The sequence below is a fragment of the Tachypleus tridentatus genome, chromosome 13 (assembly GCF_004210375.1).
Source record: "Tachypleus tridentatus isolate NWPU-2018 chromosome 13, ASM421037v1, whole genome shotgun sequence".
NCBI lineage: Eukaryota > Metazoa > Arthropoda > Merostomata > Xiphosura > Limulidae > Tachypleus > Tachypleus tridentatus.
In genome coordinates this window covers 225,271,473-225,291,157 of record NC_134837.1, presented here as the reverse complement: position 1 = coordinate 225,291,157, position 19,685 = coordinate 225,271,473, and the positions used below count along the sequence as shown (strand labels likewise).

The following is a 19,685-nucleotide window of genomic DNA, read 5'->3' as shown; positions in this document are numbered from 1 at the left end:
GTCTGGTGCTCCAGTTAGCATTTTAGTGCCTGTGATTATAGGTAGCACTGGGGACTTCATTCATACTTGGATAGATTATTCTTTGAGTTAATGCAGTCTGATTTATGAACAGGAAATAATGCATTGCATCTGTCATCATGTTTGCCTATGCTGTATATTTTAAGAAAAATAACTTAAATTTAATTTTTTTAAGTAATAATATATATTTATATATGCAATGTAGTATAATTGAAATGTTACTGTATTTTACAAACTCCAAAGCCAAGCCAGGTCACTTTGTGAAAGTGAGTATTATGCTATTGCATATGGTAACACAAGATGCACGTGCGCGGTGATTGCAACTTCCGTAATGTTAATCGGGCATGGTTGAAAGGAATATGAAATAACAAAATAATAAATGTAAATAGATGTATAATGTTCAGAGATTTAATCTACCTAGAATAAACATTTGTAGTTACATGTTACAATTTGTAGCCATTCTAGAACGAAAAATCAGGGGTTCGATTCCCCTCGGTGGGCTGAGCAGATAGCCCTTTGTGGCTTTGCTATACGAAAAATACACACACACAAACACACTAGAACGAAAAACATAACTTAAACCTTATTTTCTAATTACTTTTAGTAGTTACAAGGTCAATCAATTCGACCAGCCCCGCTCAGAGGTGTGATAGAGAAAACAACAGATAAAATGTAAAATATTTCTTCAAACAAGTTTGATACTTATCTGGAAGTTAGTAGAAGGTTATAGAGATTTTGCAAATGAAATTTGACAATTTTCTGATGCATAACGCCATTTTAAATCTTAAAATCAAATTACTTTTCATATGGGATAGTTAACATTCGAAAAGAAAAAAATGCACGAGCAAATCTTTGATTACAAAATCTTAAATCTTACTTTAAAATATAATATTTTGTGCATGGAAACTTTGTTATGGTTAATGATAATCTACCAATTTCGCTAGGCTTATGATAAATGTTGTGGAAAAGCTCAGGTAATTGAGGTGAATGAGCTTATTTGCTATTGATAGTGTCATATTATGGGGTTGTATAAACATTATAATGGCAGAAACAATGTTTCATTGCTTTATATTGGACAGCGTTTTTACTTCAGTTACTAACATTTAAATAAATATATACATAAATGTAAAAAGGTTAGAGGTTGAAACTCTCAGAAGTACTTTAAAACTTCATGGTCAATAATAAAAAGAACAGTACTACTTATTGTATATCGGACTTTTTAACCTTTAAAGTTTTATGGTGGTTATAAGATTGGTCAAATTAAAAGACCCCCTTATAGAGTTAAGTTAGAAAAATAACAGATGAGATATAAGGTTTTTTCTGAAAAAAAAAAATATATATTTATTTAGGAGGTTTCATAAATTATGCAAATCGAGTTTGAAATTTTTCAGAAAAAAAGTATTTTTAATCTTAAATGAAAATCACTTTGCATTTCTAGCAGCCAACTCTCTGACTCCATGTTTACATAGACAACTTTTAAGTAAAAATTCTGTTTGTATGTCTGCAAAAGACTTGTAATATTTACTATAACCTAGAAACATTTAGTAAAGACACTCACACCATCTTAACTTTTTTAGTATGGAAACTATAACGATCACTTTGGAGTCACGTGGTTGATGAAAACGTATCCCAACTAATTGCTCCATTGGCATGCATGTTTATCGTAGTGTGCATAAGCTAATGGAAAATGTCAACAAGCTTTGGTTGTATGTTACTGATGGACCTATTTTTGTACTAGCTTAAGAAATCAGGAATTATGGCTGATGAGCTAGAAGAGAATGAGGGTTTTGTTGCATTATGTTTGCTTAGTTAATAACGAAGAAGATGATCAAAGTATATATCTGATTTTGTAAGATAGATCAGATGAAGAAGCACTTGGAAAAAAGGCTCAGTATAGCTATGGTATCTTGCTGTGATTAACTTCCAAATAAAACTGATAGATCAATGACCAAAAATAAGTGGCATTCCCTGCCTGCTTTCAAAGATATCAAATGATGTTTAACTATGCAATGTATATTCTATATTGTATGATTGCTAATTTATTGTATAAAGTTAAGATGTTTTGTTAATTATAAGATGAATGAGAGTCAAAGGTGTTGCGCCATTTACTTTCAATTAGAAATTTCGAGAGAGGATGTATGAAGATCGCTGCTCATTTGTTTCATTGTTCAAACAGTTTTAGTTGGATTTCTTAGAATATCATTAGTTTTAAAACTGAGAATGATCATTGGGTTTTTATAAACTCAGCTGAAATGACATTGAGACCATTATTTTCTGGACTGTAAAATAATTTTCTGATTCAAAATTCTGTCTAATATTCTGCAAAAATCATTTACTGTGTATAACCTAGTGGTAAAGCAATATCTATGCAGCAGATCTCTTGATACTCACTAGACGTATCCAGAGCATTTGAAGTGATATAGCTCTCCCAGTTGCAGTGTTGGAGTTGTGTTTTTCTCAGCGCATAATGTGAATCAACTTGTTATACATTTGAGTAAAATGTTCGTTTCACTGGATTTGCCTTTATTCTTTTTTTTTTTTGTAATGCTAACTAAAGTGAGTGAGTCAACTTACAAATGGAAATGCATTATCTTCGCTAATTCAGTTACCTGTATTATCAGCAGTTTAAAGCATTGAATATATTTTACTATGGAATATTGTATTTGGCCTAGGTTGTTCTGAGTGTTTATTGATATAGATATACAGTAGTAAGGGCATTAATATTAATCCTAATCAAAATAAGTTTAATAAAAAGTCTTAGTTCAGTTCAGTTTTACCAATAATTACTGATTTTGTGATGACAAGAAAGAGTGATGAGTTTAAGGCTTGTAGATGGTACCGTAACTATTAATTTAGTCATGGCTAACTGAAATACTGTGTGTAAGTTGTCATAATAATGGTTTTTAAAGTAGAAGCATTCTGTCTAACACTATTAGTATATACGACGATGTGTAATGTCGTGATATATATGTGTATGGTAATATATATGCATAAATATACGTAAGGCTGCAATGTTTTTGCAAACATCTATGGATGTTACACAAGTCACTCATAAGTGTTGTCAATTACTCTGAGAACACAATTGTCAAGCAATATATGAATGAAAATAAAGGACGTGATCTCTTATATGACCTGATGAACGACATTTGAAAATAAAAAGTTCCTGATATTTTCATTAATTCTTGTGAAAAATTTCCAGTATCAACACTGAAATACTTGGCAGGTAATGGATTTTCATAGAATGGATAAAAGTAATACGTAAGCTTTTATTTTGTTTGAAAGAAAAAAAAACTGTTTTTAAGCATGTAGGTTGAAGTTTTTTAATAAGTACACAGTTTTACTGAATATTGATTCATTACAAAGTATAGTTAAAATGTATGAAAACATGAGTTTTCAGCCAGAGGCAGGAAGTAATACACATGTATTGGTACTTTAGAGTAACCTCTAGCTGTTATTAGTATATAAAAGGAATATGATGGAACATGAATTATCACTGTTAACAAATTTCTATGTTCAGAAGAGAGAGACTAGTGCTTGTGCCGTAACTGGCCTGCTATGGAATCCATGTTTGCAGTCTCGCCTCATTTTTCCTACTGGACCCAGGTTCTATTAGGTTGAGGAATAATTCGTGAGCGTTTTTAAATAATTTCATTCAAGCATTACATGCAAGACTATACAATACTTCAATGCATGAACACATTACACACAAAACATTTATTATAATACTTTATTTCATGTAATACCTTGGTATATAGTATGCATTGTTGTAAACGATATTGTAAGAAATTAAATGCGAAAAGAAGATGGTGTCAAAAATGCTCGAGTTTGTCCACTTGACATTCCATTTAATGAGCTGAAAATGAAAGCAAAAATTAAAGACATATGAAAATCAAACACACCATCTATTAGAGCAAAACATTATCTACCAAATGACATGAAATATTTTGCGAAAGCGTTTCATTTATGAATATATTTTTTAACTTGAAAAAACGCTCACGAATTATTCCTCAACCCAATATATAACAGTTAGACAATACTTGTTTGTTTGTTTTGTTTTTTGAATTAGTTCTGCGCTAGCCGTCCCTAATATAGCAGTGTAAGACTAGAGAGAAGGCAGCTAGTCATCACCACCCCCACCAACTCTTGGACTACTCTTTTACCAACGAATACTGGGATTTTCCGTCACATTATAACGCTCCCATGGCTGAAAGGGCGAACATGTTTGGTGTGAAGGGAATTCGAACCCGCAAGCATCGGATTACGAGTCAAGTGCCTCAACCACCTGGCCATGCCAGGCCGAGTTCATGTAAATTTATACAGTTTCATTTGACGAAAGTAATAGTTAATCGTAGTAATCAGGGCATCACAAAAGTCAAACTTACAATTCTAACTGAACATATTACCAATTAGAGACGACAACTCTTTAAATTTCATACTTATTAAAGTCGAATCCTTGTTTCACTTGAATATCTTCGACTGCATTTTTTAGAATTTATGCGAGAATTGTTGAAGCCTTGAGGATCCGGATAGCTACAGGTATAAGAAGGAATTATTTACAAGTGATACACATATTAGTACGTATAAGCCTAAGCAATTTCAACTGACCAAGGCAATAATAATCAGTGGTTGTTGCCAGGCCATCAACATTCAAAATCAATGTCACAACACATCTATAGGTTTTGAAATTTTTGATGTTCGATTCGTTATTTCTATTTGCGATATTTAACTTCATCTACCAGAAGATTTGCACAAGCATTCAACTACTTGATCACCTGTGCTCATATATGGAAAGTTATAACCTGCACAAGAAGTAACCCATGGTTACAGCAATTATGAAGGAAGAACTAGGGCCACATAGTTGAGGCTTCTGAAAAATAAGCTTTCTTGAAGACTGTCAATTGCATCTTTCTGTAGTCCTGGGATTGAAACATTATTCCAGCAATGTCAATAGGCAAAATGAGCCTTCAGCGCTATTTATGGCAACATCGTTGAAGATAAAACTGCTGTGCATTTTATCGTAAAACATGGCATATTCGAAGTTTATTCAGTTACTAATGCTGAAGGACTTTACTCACATATATTCATTAGTTCAATTACTACTGAGGTTCAAAAGCCAAGAGCATTTATGTTTTTATTAAAAGGTGATTTTCTCATTAACTTATTTTACATATTGCCGTTTATATTTTTATTTTATTTAGTGTGCATATAGTGCTTAATAATAATCCTAATAGTCATTTATATATATATCTTGATTTCATATTAAAAGGATTATTTTTATTTCTTAATTGAAATTTGTTTAAATTATATTATGTTTAATTTACAGCTAATGGGTTTATTTCAATTTTTATTTGATGAAAAAGAGAATAATTTGATATTTTTATATAATTTTTCAAGAGTTCATTGAGTCTATTTTATTATATTGGTTTCTTTTATTTTGACTTATTTTTTATCTCAAATAACAAGTAATGTTATTGCATTTCACTATATTGATTATTTTATCATATGAATAATCACATAATTGTTTTCTCTTTATACAGGCCTGGCATGGCCAAGCGCGTAAGGCGTGCGACTGGTAATCCGAGGGTCGCGGGTTCGCCGTGGGGGTGTATAATGTGACGGTCAATCCCACTTTGCGTTGGTAAAAGAGTAGCCCAAGAGTTGGTGGTGGGTGGTGATGACTAGGTGCCTTCCCTCTAGTCTTACACCGCTAAATTAGGGACGGCTAGCATAGATAGCCCATGTGTAGCTTTGTGCGAAATTCCAAAACAAACAAACAATTCTCTTTATACAAACTCTAAGTATACTTTTGTATTTTCAAATTGTATCTCAATGAAGATACATTTGTTTGTTATCCTTATTACTGTCTGTCAAAATGATTAGATTACTTTTTATAATAACTGAATTTTCACTTCCAATGTTAGAGGCACTATAGTTAGAAAAGTTATCATGGTGTGTTCTAGCATGCTTCATGATACTGTGCACAGCACAGATAGCTATTTATGTAGCTTTATGCATAATAAAAAATAAACAAATAAAAAGCATTCATAGATGTAAGTTATTTATAAAATACTCCATTGAAAACAATTCATATTTAATCATAACTGATTGATTGAGATAATGCTGTAAAGATGTATAGAATGTTACTTATGAAAATTATATCTGATTAGAAAACGAGTTTAAAATGTGAAAACAAACAAAAAATATATCTACAACATTGTCCATTAAAAAACCAGGTCACCTAATAAAATGTTCCAAGAACATGCAATATGCCTTATGTACAGATTGTTTTAGGAGTGAGCAATACAAGAATTATGTCTACCTACAGAATGTTAAATAAATGATAAATATGAAACGTAACGTTTGCATATGAACTACACAATGGAGAAGTAACTTATACCGAGATTTAGTACATTATGTGAAAACAATTTTGGAGCCTCACCAAATCATCACAGTACATATTGCCACGTCTGGTTTTGTTCTATCTGTTATTTTTGCCATAGCTCTGTAGAGTAGATTCCATTGCAAAAACTCCAAAGTAAGAGTATAACGTCCAAAGCACACAAATCCTCCCTGCATGATTTTCATAATCTATCTAATGTACAAAGGCAACGGATTTTCCAGTACCCATTTCAACAGTATGATGTATAGGTGTTACATCAAGTCATACTTCACTGATATGTTTATTATATTCTATTTCTTTATACAGAAATTGGATATCCAATATTTTAGATGGAGAGCAGTAAATTCCAGCCATTCTTATTATTTCACTATTTGATATGTTAACATTGAAAGTAATATTTTCATTACTATTTGAATATCTTTTTGAGTAATAAAAAGAGTAGATTTATACAATATTGCTATGCCCTTGTTGGGATTTTGTTTATTCTGTCTATTCTTAAGGTAATATATCCCAAAGAATAAAGATAATTTTGTGTATAAAACATAGTTTCAGTAATAATTACAATATCAGGATTAGTTTGTATTACAAGGTCTTCGATTTTGTGCGTCTTGGAAGCAAGACCACCTTGGATATTAAGATGTTGGATTGTGAATGTTTAAGTTAAAAATGCTTGCATGAATTTTTGTACTATAAATGGTATTATTGGTGTAGTGTGGATTTTTGCTATGTTTATAATGAGTGTGATACATTCTTGTTTGTTTTAAGGAGTTTGGTGCTGTGCAATGAAATCTTTAAAAATGTTTTTAATAGGTCTATAATTGGGCAATTATTTGATGATTGAGATTTTTCATTGCTATGTTGTTGGTATTTTGAGTTCCCTTTGTTGAGTATTCACTTTTTTGTATTATTTGGATGTCTCTGTTGTGGTTATTTAACTTCATTAGCGTATGTTGTTGTGATTGTTCTTTGCATGACTAGTGTAATATATAGTGTTTTTCTAGTTTGCTGTTGTGGCTGTGTTGTTTGTGTGGTTTGTTCTGTAGTGTTGTTATTTATGTCGAAAATTCTTGTTTTAAGTTCTTTATATTTTGTCAACCTTCATAATTTGCTGTGTGGTGTTAGTTACAGTTACAGCAATGAAACACCAATGAAAGAACAATGTTACAATAACACAGAGGGTTTACAGAACACAAAATAAAAAAAGTGTCAAAATAAAATGGTTTATAGCATGTCCAATTAAAATATAGTAGCTACACAGAGAAGTCATTTTTGGTATGATATATAATGCATAAATTACTTATACCCCCAGAATATATAATAATATCTACAGTCAACTGACTTACATATCATAAAGCACAGAAATTATGTCTATTTACATATTATTTTGACAATGTGAAGTACAAAAAATATATTATTATTACTGGTAATATAAAAATTATGTTTACTCAAAAAGTTCTTCTAGTATTCAAAAATATAAAAGTCACATCTACCTACAGTATAGAACATTCAATACAAAATAATCTCTGCCTCCAGGGAACATACAGCTCATGCAATATAAAAATTACATCTACTTATAGAATGCTCCTAATATATTCAATACAAAAGTTACATCTATTAATATGGTTTAAATAACAGTTTTTCAGACACATCAATAGTTTTCAGACTCAAAATGTTAAATATATGTATAGGGAGGGTCTATCTGTGTAGCAAGATTTCATCAACATTCGCATGCTGTGAGCCTAGAGTTCTGGACAATGAACTTCAACATAGCCCTACTTTACAACATTGTGATACAGCGTCCAATCACCCGTCCCACATTTAAGCAATACCTGATCCACCCAAATGATGAAGTTTCTATCAAGTGTTTTCAATCTTAATTCTGCAGTATGAGAATTGAGGAATGTAAAATCTAAGACACTCATTCCACTTCACCCTGCAACTATCATACAATAACAAGCATTCATAGTCTTGTCATGAATGTTCTTGCACTGAGCTTGCATATTCCTATTGCAAATGTGGGGACATAATTCAAATATGCAACCCTTTGATTGCGAATTGATGACCTATCCACAGGGCCATTTTAATCAGAGGTATGTTGCCTGTATCTGTGTAATGCCGAGTTATTTCTGATTGACCCAATCAGCCTCTAGTCTCATAAATAATTATCTTATTGAAATAACAGACTGCTTAGCTTTATACCTGTGTTGAATCAAGATTGCTTACACACTCCTGAAACAGCAACCTTAAATGTGTCTGCAATCATGTACCTTCTCTCAAACACAGCATGATCAAGTAAGTAGTAGTACCTTCTTTTTTGGTTATTTTCACTTTGCCTGTTGTGCAGACTTCTTATAGTTGCAGAACAACATTAGAACTTCATCACTCTGTAAACAGATCACTGTTTAAGCTAATGCTTTCTATCTGGACAATAAATTATGCATTTCATGTATTGGTTATATAACTACATCACACAGCTTCAACACACTAGGTCTTATCCATGATAAATCACCTAACATTATCTGTGTACACATTCATTTATGGGCCTGGTCTAGCTGTCACTTGATTATTTTCTCTTGGAAATGAAACTTACCTATTGTAGAGTCAAAAGTAACCAATAATTTTTGCAGTGCATCCATTATTTCTTAGATAATATTTTCAGATTCAAGGTCGACCTTCTTCATTCTGTACTGACTAACTAGACATAGACAGAGGTTTCCTCTTTAGTGACATCTATTCTATCATATATTTGTCAGGACAAAATCAGTATTAATAGACCTAACAAGCCACTAAATGTTCTCCTTCCTAAATACCTTGTGATACCCTTAGGTGATCTGATTTCCCTTTAAGAGTAATTTAGTAGGAGCTGCAGAATAACAAGAGGATTCAATATGGAATGCATTACAGAGTGAACCTGAATTACCTGACCTCAGCTGATTTTGAAGCAAAGAAAGAAACTGGGTACAGTGTACAAAAAAATGAAACAAACTTCATTTAACACTCAAAATAGTTAAAGGTAAACAAGCACCAACTTCATTAGAGAGCTTGCAGAAAAGAAGCATAATTAAGAATTAATGCCCAATCTGATTCTATACTAAGAAAATACTATTATATACAGAAAACAATAATGCCTTTCTTCTCATTGTGCAAGCACTACCCATGAGGATGTTGACCATTCCTGTTGCAGAATAAGAGAGACTGTATTCCTGATGTATCAACTGAATTCTTTTGAAAATGGTACTGCCTCTTTCTACATATTATATTACATTTTACAAGTCTTTCCTATCCTATTTGAATGGCCTTTTTCATTATGCAACCAGAGTGAGAGGAACTTAGTAACTACTTTGAACAATTTGCTATATTAGAACCACTTACACAGTTTGGAAACAAATGTTGAAAAAATTGTGTGAGCTAGAATTATTCAATTTTCTAAGTTAAAAGAGAAGAAAAAGTTTCATATTCTATCTTTTTTTTCCAAAAATAAAACAAAATACTATATTCTTTAAGTTTTTAATACCAATAATGTAACTCCAATTACCCTTAACAGATGCATTAGGATAAAGTTTCAACTTCCTTAAAATGAAAAGTTTTTAGATGTATTACTGTTTATTTTGTTTGCTGTATTTACTTCTACTCGGGTTTAGGACATTTTAAACTTTGTGATCTGTCTCCAAAAATGAACATGTGAGATTAAATATGTGGGAGCCATTTTACATTTTTTTCTAAATACAAAGTAAAACAAAAATTAATACAATCCCACACAACATTAAGATATTTTTACATCATTAAAGTGTATTACATAATTTTCTCCCAAAATGAAATACTTGTTGTAATTTATGTCATGATAGAAAGTAATTTATTATGTTAATTTTTATAGCATTCCGGATAGCAGTAATACTCCAAATTGTTGTCCATTTCTTCCAAGAGGTGCTAGGTAAGAGTTTAATTTTTTATCTTCTTTATAATAGCTACAGCCTAAGTTTAATGTATGATGAAAGTTAAGATTTTTGTTTAAGTCCAGCTAATAACAGTTAATTTGATTTATACTAATCTAGTAAACCATATCATCTTTTGCTGACATCAATGTAGGGATAAAATATTTATTATATGTAGAGTATTTTACATTATATTCAACTAATGATGAATGTCGTCTTAGTAATTTTGATGATAAACAAAAGTAAAAGATATGCTAATTTGATAATAACTAAATTTTTAATGTTAAATGTTCGTTATTGTGCTCAGTTTAAATATTATGTATATCTGATGATGCTTAAATTAAGTCTGTATATCACATTTATTTAATAATAGTTAACATTTGAATATTACACTTATTTAATGGTGGTTAAAATATTAACGTTATGGTCCTTGATTCAACTTATAGCTTTCTAAAAATAATGTGCAGAAATGTTTATTTTCTTTCCATATTTTAGAGTCACTTGTTTACAAAATTACCTTAGACAAGGATTTCAGCTCTTGGACCTTATTTGTTTGGATGCCGTTTTTTAAAATGGTTGCCATAAAAATTAAGATATCGCATTTTTGTTTACATTTCCCCAACTATTAAATAAATGATGATCATTAGGGTGTCTAAACCTCTATTCTTAGAACCAATGGAATGGGTTTAAAAAGCAATACAATACAATAGACAATATAAGATAAGGCTCACAGCTTTAAAACAACAATTTCTTTTTTACCTATACATCATTGATCTCCGGACATTTTACTGCCGACAAATAATTATGTTCTCAAAAAAAAAATATCTTCTAGTACAATACACGACTTTATTCTCATAAATTACAGTGAACTAAAATTATCGCACTAAATTAAAAACCGAACTGAATAAGTTGCTGGGAAAAAATGCTATCAATACATTGCAAATACCTACACTATTATTCATGTTCGCGCCCGCGTCGCGCCAAACATGCTCGCCCTCCCAGCCGTGGGGCGTTATAATGTGACGGTCAATCCCACTATTCGTTGGTAAAAGAGTAGCCCAAGAGTTGGCGGTGGGTGGTGATGACTAGCTGCCTTCTCTCTAGTCTTACATTGCTAAATTAGGGGCGGCTAGCACAGATAGCCCTCGATAGCTTTGTGTGAAATTCCAAAACAAACAAACAAACAAAATTATTCATGTTTGCATGGGTAGAAATTTTATGACGTAATTTCCATGTTCACGCTTTTATAATATATCGGTAATATACGCAGAAAACATTGAAATGAAATAACTAATTGTTGCATTCATCCTTTGCTGGCATTAAAATACACTGTCAATCATTTTACATAGGCAGTAAAATGTCCCGGCAGTCATATTTTGGCAGTAACAAGTCGAAGAACTTATATCATCAACTGTTACGCACAGGATGATGAATTGAATTCTACACCTATGTTTTCAAAGTGAAGGAATACAATTAAAGGTTTTGAAGCCCTTTGATTTTCAGTGGATTATGTGATATAAAGGCTTATCAAATTGATTAAAATTTGACCACGCATGGTTTAATACTATTTCATCAGACATAATACGTGAACAAACAACTGATCATTTACAGAAAGGTTTAAAAGGTTTAGTCAGACTAATAAAAACGAGTACATGTAAATGAAAATGAAAGTTTTCTACGATGAGGTTTTACAATTGGTAATATTCTCTGTGAATTAACTAATTCAAATATTATGGATCAGAGGAAGACATCTAATCATAATGTGATAAACACGAAAAGAGAACAGTGTGATATCATTGTGACAAGAGTCTTTCAATTCACACAGAAGTAGTGCAGTTCTTTTGAGATTACCAAGCATGCCATCTTTACAATTTTGTGACCAAGCAATGTTTTCACCAAAACTAACGTGTTCACTGTCATTACTAAACATTTTGACTTCTGCAATTTCCAAGACAAAATACTTTTCTTGAAAGGGAATAAATTGACAGACAATATATCAAAAGTTAGTCGTTCAAGAACCAATAACACCAGGTTTAGCGCTGTTGATACTGGATTGTTAAAAGCACTGAGCCTGACACCAAAAGAACTTTATGGATCACAGAAACAAATAAAAGTTGCAAAAGAGTGAGGCGATTCAGTGTAGGACATTTTAACTAGTGACTTACTGGCAGTTAGCCCATCGTTTAAAGATCATACTATCATTAAACCAGGAAAACATACTCTAGTTACAGAACTTGAGAAATATCTTTGATAAGAGGAATATTATTTCTTGTCCATTTTACGTCCCAATTGAGAATGATGAAAATAATCCATCAAGTAGGGAGAATGGTACCTGAGGTATCTAGATCACTCTGTCAAGAACAGTAACTTCACACCATTTTGACTGCTATATTGAACTGTCTATAAAAAGAGCTGGAAAGACAAAGGAGAACATCAAACGCTTAGTACTGTTGATCTGATATCTATAAATGCTAACAAATATACACTGCTGGCCAAAATCTTAAGGCCAATGAACATAAAGAAAAAATGTGCATTTTGTGTTGTTAGACTTAACCACTTATTTGAGAAGAGCTTCGAAAGACGAAAATAAGAAAAGGGAAAGTAAAAATAAAAAAAAAATTTTAGCATTTAATAAGGAAAATGTGAACACTATGAAATTAGCTTAAATACTAGCTGGCCAAATGTTTAAGACCATACCAAAAAGAAGTCCTAAACAGGGTAGGAAATACCCAACAAGAGGTCGCAGTGAGATGCACGACCGTCATTGTGAATAACTGCAAACATTCGCTTTGGCATGGTCGATATAAGCGTTTGCAGAAGGCTGGCTGGAATGTTATTCCAAGTGGTGAAGATGGCTTCACGAAGATCATGCACTGTTTGTAATTGACGTCCATTTCTATAGACTTCCATTGCCATCCACCCCCAAACATTTTGAATAGGGTTCAGTTCGAGCGAACACGCTGGATGGTCCAAAAGAATCATGTTATTCGCCATGAAAAAGTCCTTTGTCCTGCGGACATTCTGGATTGCAGCGTTGTCCTGCTGAAAGATCTAGTCATTTCCACACAAGCGAGAGCCTTCAGTCAATAAGGATGCTCTCTCCAACATGCCAATGTAGCCAGCTGCTGATTGACGCCCTGTATAATCTGAAGCTCCATTGTTCCATGGAAGGAGAATGCACCCCAGATCATGATGGAACCTCCTCCACTGTGTCGTGTAGAAAATGTCTCCGGTGGGATATCCTTATTGTGCCAGTAACGTTGGAAGCCATCTGGACCATCCAGGTTAAATTTTTTTTATCAGAGAACAAAACCTTCGTCCACTTTTCTACGTCCCATGTTTGGTGCTTCTCAGCAAAGTTTAACCGAGCTATTACGCGGTGTGGCCTTTGAAGACGTTTACGGTTTTTAAAGCCTTTCTCTCGTAGATGCTGTCTTATTGTTCTTGAGCTGCATTCTGCGTCCGTAAGGGCCTTAATCTGGTTCGACGATTGGCTGGTGTCTTGTCGGACAACCTCCTGCTCAACGTCGGCGATATTTTCTTGGGCCTACCACTTGAAATTCTCAGGGTCTGTTAAGAAATTTGCAACAGCAGTTTTACTACGCCGAATCTCAACTTGACTTGACCTCAATATTTTGTTGGAATGATGAGGATACCATACCACTTCCATTTAACTTCTCAAGTTGCTTCTCTATGAGCTTGAATCTGTGTGGCTAAAATATGTAATAGAGCAAGATACCAATGTTGAACAAAAATTGCAGTTTAGTTTTACAGAAAGATAAACTTCCCAACTGGGGTGTTCAGGGATATTGATATACTCCTTCGCCCCGCTAGCGATAGTGTTTTGATGTGAACATTAGGAATTTAGATTTCATTTTTTGGTCTGAGGACTACGTATTTTAATCATTAAAGCCTTCTACAAAGACAGAAATTATGATGCACTTTCAGTATTAAATTTTCGGACATTATTTATGGGATGACCTGATATAAGTCTTGTGAACTATAATTGTAATTAACGCTTGTTATTCGGAAAAACTACAGAATCTGATTAGGAATGTTTACAAAGTGTTTGATTTCAGTGAATTAATTTCGGATGTCTTTGTTTCTACGAGGACTTTAAATATATCTTCGTTGGTAAAACATCAGTCTTTGATATCCATGTATCTCAAGATGGCTGGTATGGGTATTAAACTTTTATTAAAATAAAATAGGGAACAACGTTTCAACCTTCTTAGGTCATTTTCAGATTAATAAAGAGAGTTTAAAATAACCATTATTATAAACTGTATTGTCGTTTGTGTGTTAAAATACATTTGTGTTAAGAAAGAAACTTTGTGTATCAATCTTGTTGATAGGTATCATAAATTTGATACATATTAACATTTAATTAACTTCTAAATTTAAATTTTCGGCTATTTAACAACATAATATATAACGTGCGTAACATAATAAACCGGAGACTTGTATGAGATGTATTATAATCCTAAACATTAAGATAAGCAATGAATCATTAAATTTTGCTATCAATGTTTTGGCATGCCTATTCATTGAATAAAATGCAGAATCAAGTTGCATTTTATGAATGCAACAGTCAGAGTTGTATGGTTGCCTATGTGTTTGAGTAGGAAGAATCCAGGTATCTTTTTTCATCACATTCACGTGTATATCACAGATGTTCACATTAACTTTATCACTACATTCAATGGATTTATTTATTTAGGAAGAAAATACATTGATATCTACGTTATTTTTGTGACTTTCATTATTGATGTTCTAATCAGAAGAAATGCATCAGTGTTACAATCAATCAATCACCAATTGCCCATAACGAAGGTACATCTGCAACATTAATGGCAGTGTTCTTACACTCACTACTCTGACCTTTGGGTATCCAGTTTGGAAATGTCTCTTCTATGAATATTTTCTGTGTACTAATAAGGATAGGTTCTTCAAAAAATAAATTTGCTGTTTTCCCGAACTGTAAACTTTTTTTTTTTTTGTACCCGTTTTATGCCAAGGGACAATCTTGCATGTCCGGGTGCTGTTACACGAAGATATCTTATAAGAAAAAATAATCACACGATCCTTACCTCTGAGCTCTTTAAGAAAATAAAACTACCCGTTTGTGCATAAAGAAATATGCGATTTTGTTTTGGAAGCATCTCCACTAATTCCTGAATAGTTTCTACCTGCAATCTTCTATTTCTGGCTTATTCTCTTGGCAGTTAGGGATAGGTTTCCATTTATTTTCTTGCAAGAATGAAATAATGTCTTCTGGTGCAACATAATATAGGAGAAAGTCTGTTTCTGCTGGATCCATCTCTATAGTGCAATGCTCGTTTCTCAGGTGCTACTTTCCAGTTACCCAGAGTCCTCTTAAAACATCCATGTAATAAAACATTTGCAGAATAGAGAAGGTATGTAATTTGCATCAGTATTAGTTATACATGACAGTTTCTTTTAAGTATAGCACATGCGTTAAATTTAGTTATTTTTAGAAGCGATAGTTTATCACTTTTCTTTACGTAACTGTGTACGAATCATACATGGTGTACTTTAATTGTTGTAAACTGATACTTGTTGTAGTATCGCGTAATGGTACTAGAAACTTCGAAGTTTTTTCGTTTGAATTTAATGGTATTGCATCGTGTTACCGTCTAATATGTATAACATTATAGGCCTCGGTCAATCTATAAATATGTTTACAAAATGTAGGTCAGTTAAGATAAACAATATAGGTAGATAGATTTAGTTAGTGCAAAGAGCCTATAGTATTTATGAAATTTTCTCATGTTGTATTGTAACAATAGAGTAGACAAGAATTATTTGTTAATTATGTTATAAAGTAACTGAACTAACTCGTGTAGATTTATGACAAAAAAGATACAATTATTTAAAGCTCTGATTACAAATTTAATGGTTAATTGTGTGACAAGCATTTCCGTATATATTTAATACATAATATAATATATTTTAATATATTAATGTAATAGCACTGTGTACTTTTGTTTATTGTAGAAATTTATCACCAACAATTCACAGACACCTACTTAAATAATCCTGCCTATCCATATACATTGTGCAAGACATTTGCTCCCTCACACATTTATTATTAGATTACTGATCCTTGTGTAAATACCTAAACCATCTTGAGCAATGATATGTGCCAAACGAGAAAACAACACAAAATTTCTAAATTTTCTATTAAGGTATTAACAATAAAACAACAACAAAATTTCAAAATTTTCTATTAAGGTATTAACGATAAAACAGCAAAAAAGTTTCAAAATCTACTATTAAGCTATTAAATTTTCTATTAAAGGAAAGCAAAGTAACTACAGTACCTTAGCGTAAGTATTACACTGTTAGTTAACAAATCTTGTAATAATATATTTTCTTTTTTAACCTTGTAAGACAGATCAAATAAAAACCCAATATAACAAATCAACTGCAGAAGTTAAATTGATAATCTAGAAGCAACAACGTGAAGATTTGTGTAACGAAATAGAAAATTACAAAAATCTAGTCATATTCTTGGCTAAAATCAAATCAGTACATTACACAAAAAATACTCAAAAACTTACTACACCTTCCATTATAAAAACCTAATCACACCAACAAATCAACAAAAATTTAGTATTTGCACAGTTCTTACAAATAACTTTTACACTTTCAGACTGTACACTTTCGACAATTCAAATACACAATAAAACAACAGGAATAACAGTTAGCATATTATACAAACAGATCAACATTAGCATTTCCAATATAAAAACCATCATGAAACAACAAAAACAAACCACTAGGAGAAAATGACGTGTAAAATGTTGCTTAAAGCATAGAACAATTAATTTACTTGAACACATAGCAAAATTGTTTAACTAATCTGACGTTCAGGATACACAACAGCAAACTAGAAAACAGCATTAGTAAGCAGTCATACCTAAATCAGTTTGAGTAGCCACAATGCTCAGAAAACTACAGACCAATAAGTTTAACAAATGCAACAGGCAAACTAGTAAATAAAACTATCACCAAACGACAACTTATCTTCCTAGAAACCAATTACTTAATTTCAGAAATGCAAAACAGTTTAAGAACAACTGAAAACAATTGAGTGTTATAATGTAGGTGTCTTCATCGGCATTTAAGAAGCTTTTGATTCAGTTTGGCACAAAGAAATTAGAAACAAACTAGCAAACTCCAAAATCCCTAAATTTTATTTGATATAATTTCTGATTTTTTTAAAAAAACAACTCATCTGTAAAGATAAAAGGAAATAGTGTCTAATCTTTTTGTCGATCTATCGCAGTATTTAATGGCTCTGCTATCAGTCCAATTTGTTAAACCTTGTATGCCAATGACCTAAATCTAGAAAACGAAACACATTCACACACAAGCATACCAGTCTTCGGCTGACATAGCAGTATTGTATTCATAAATAAGTCCAATTCAAGTAGCAAGCAATTTATAAGAACCAAACTATATACAGCCCTAGGTCTCCAAATGGAGAGTAATAGTATGCATGTTTTTCTTATCGTAAAGCTATATTGGTCTATCTGAGTCCTGATTTTAGCTTTGTAAATCTAAAGGCTTTACTGCTGTTCCACCGGGGGTCAGAGCAGTACTTATCCTCTCAAAATTCTTAACTTGTTGAACAAAACTAAGGAAACCACTAAAAGAAGCTAAAAAGGTCTACATAAACATATATAACAACAAAACAAAAGATACAGAAAGTGAAAAATTCCTAAACATCATACGTCTCTGAAAACGTACTGTCAGGTTTTATATATTGGCTAGAATATTTACAGTAGTTGTTTGTAACGTATTTACAATAATTTCAACTATGAACAAACATCACATGGACCACTTGTTTGTTTTTAAACAATATATTAAAACAAGTCAAGCGTATATACAAATGCTTGTTATACTGTTGGTTATCACAGTTGTATTTAGAGCTTTAAAGTAATCCTCTTTTCATAAAATTGTACACAGGCTGGTTCAGTTACTTTTATAACACAAGTTAACAAGAAGAATTATTCTTCCTATTTTGTTGTTACAATAAAATTTGTGATAATTTCTCTTTAAAGTTACCACTAAAATATTTGGCTACCGCAGTTTTAACAAGACCTTTCAATAACGGCCTCTTTTCTTCAAGTTACCATGAAGCACAATTTGACAAGACAATTTTTTCTCCACTACTCTGTTAATACAATACAATCTTTGGTAGTTTTATTTTAAAAATCGCCACTATAAGCTCTTTATCGAAAGGATTCTGATGCATATTTATATCATGTGCGTCTAATCTTCACATGAAACAAATTGAAAATGTCACAGTGAAAGCTGTGTCATGAATAAGCATCATAAAACATACACTTCAAACGAAAACAAAACCACCCGTAAACAAAATTCTTATTTGTATACCAACATACTATGGATTTTAGTACTGCCTGGAACATGAGGTAGCATCAAGTATAAAAAACAAAATACACGAATCAAGCATTACTCAAAGTATCAAAATCAAGCAGATTGATTGATTTTAAATTTCGCACAAAGCTACTGGAGGGCTATCTGTGCTAGCCGTCCCTAATTTAGCAGTGTAAGACTAGAGGGAAGGCAGCTAGTCATCACCACCCACCGCCAACGCTTGGGCTACTCTTTTACCAATGAATAGTGGGATTGACCGTCACATTATAACGCCCCCACAGCTGAAAGAGCGAGCATGTTTTGGCGCGGGGGATGCAAAATCAAGCAGAAATCACAACCAAAATAATCCAGAAAATAGCAGTTCAACACAGAACATTTAAAATGATTCCTACTGTTGAAAAGGGAATATAACGTTATGGTCAATCATAATGTTATATAACGTTACATTATATATAACATTTTACATTACATTACATATAAAACGTTTATATGTAATTTAATAAATCGAAAACTTCTCCGGGTTAATTTAAAATACGTAACAGTTGACATTTCTTTGAAAGTGCATTTCTTTTTATTTTAAAAATACTGTTGTTGGTGTTCGGTTTATGTTCAATATACGAACAAAGCTGATTTATCCTCGTAAGTCGAAATATGTAATATTGGAATATGCTTTTATCTTCATGCAAAATAGTGATGGGGCATGTATAAGGTTTTAACGATTCGTCTCAAGTAAAAATGTAAATATATTTTAGTACAGCATGAAAATGGTTTACTGAAGGAGGTACTTATAGAAAAGAATATTGTTGATGCTGACATCATAGGCCTAACAATAAGGAAACTCGTATGGCATTTATATGCTTTATATTACATATGCAATGAGTGGTTTGGTTTTGAATTTCGCGCAAAGC

At 32.2% G+C, this 19,685-nt stretch overlaps 1 protein-coding gene and 1 long non-coding RNA gene across 5 annotated transcripts in view; one reads left to right on the top strand and one right to left on the bottom strand.

Annotated features, from left to right (window-relative positions):
* Window positions 1-19,685, top strand: part of LOC143237663 (uncharacterized) — a 125,447-nt gene that overhangs the window by 39,950 nt on the left and 65,812 nt on the right. For 2 of the 4 annotated variants that reach the window (XM_076477162.1, XM_076477160.1), the window contains exons 3-4: window positions 9,567-9,652; window positions 10,293-10,349. In XM_076477162.1, coding sequence (XP_076333277.1) covers window positions 9,625-9,652; window positions 10,293-10,349 — 85 coding nt within the window. In that variant the 5' untranslated portion in view covers window positions 9,567-9,624. The remainder of the gene's footprint in view (window positions 1-9,566; window positions 9,653-10,292; window positions 10,350-19,685) is intronic. The other 2 variants (XM_076477161.1, XM_076477159.1) reach the window with 1 other exon arrangement.
* Window positions 3,622-11,146, bottom strand: LOC143237665 (uncharacterized). The gene is made up of 4 exons (XR_013020187.1): window positions 11,110-11,146; window positions 9,009-9,113; window positions 6,458-6,610; window positions 3,622-3,871 (listed from the first exon to the last, which is right to left on the bottom strand). It is a non-coding gene; the product is annotated as an uncharacterized LOC143237665 (long non-coding RNA).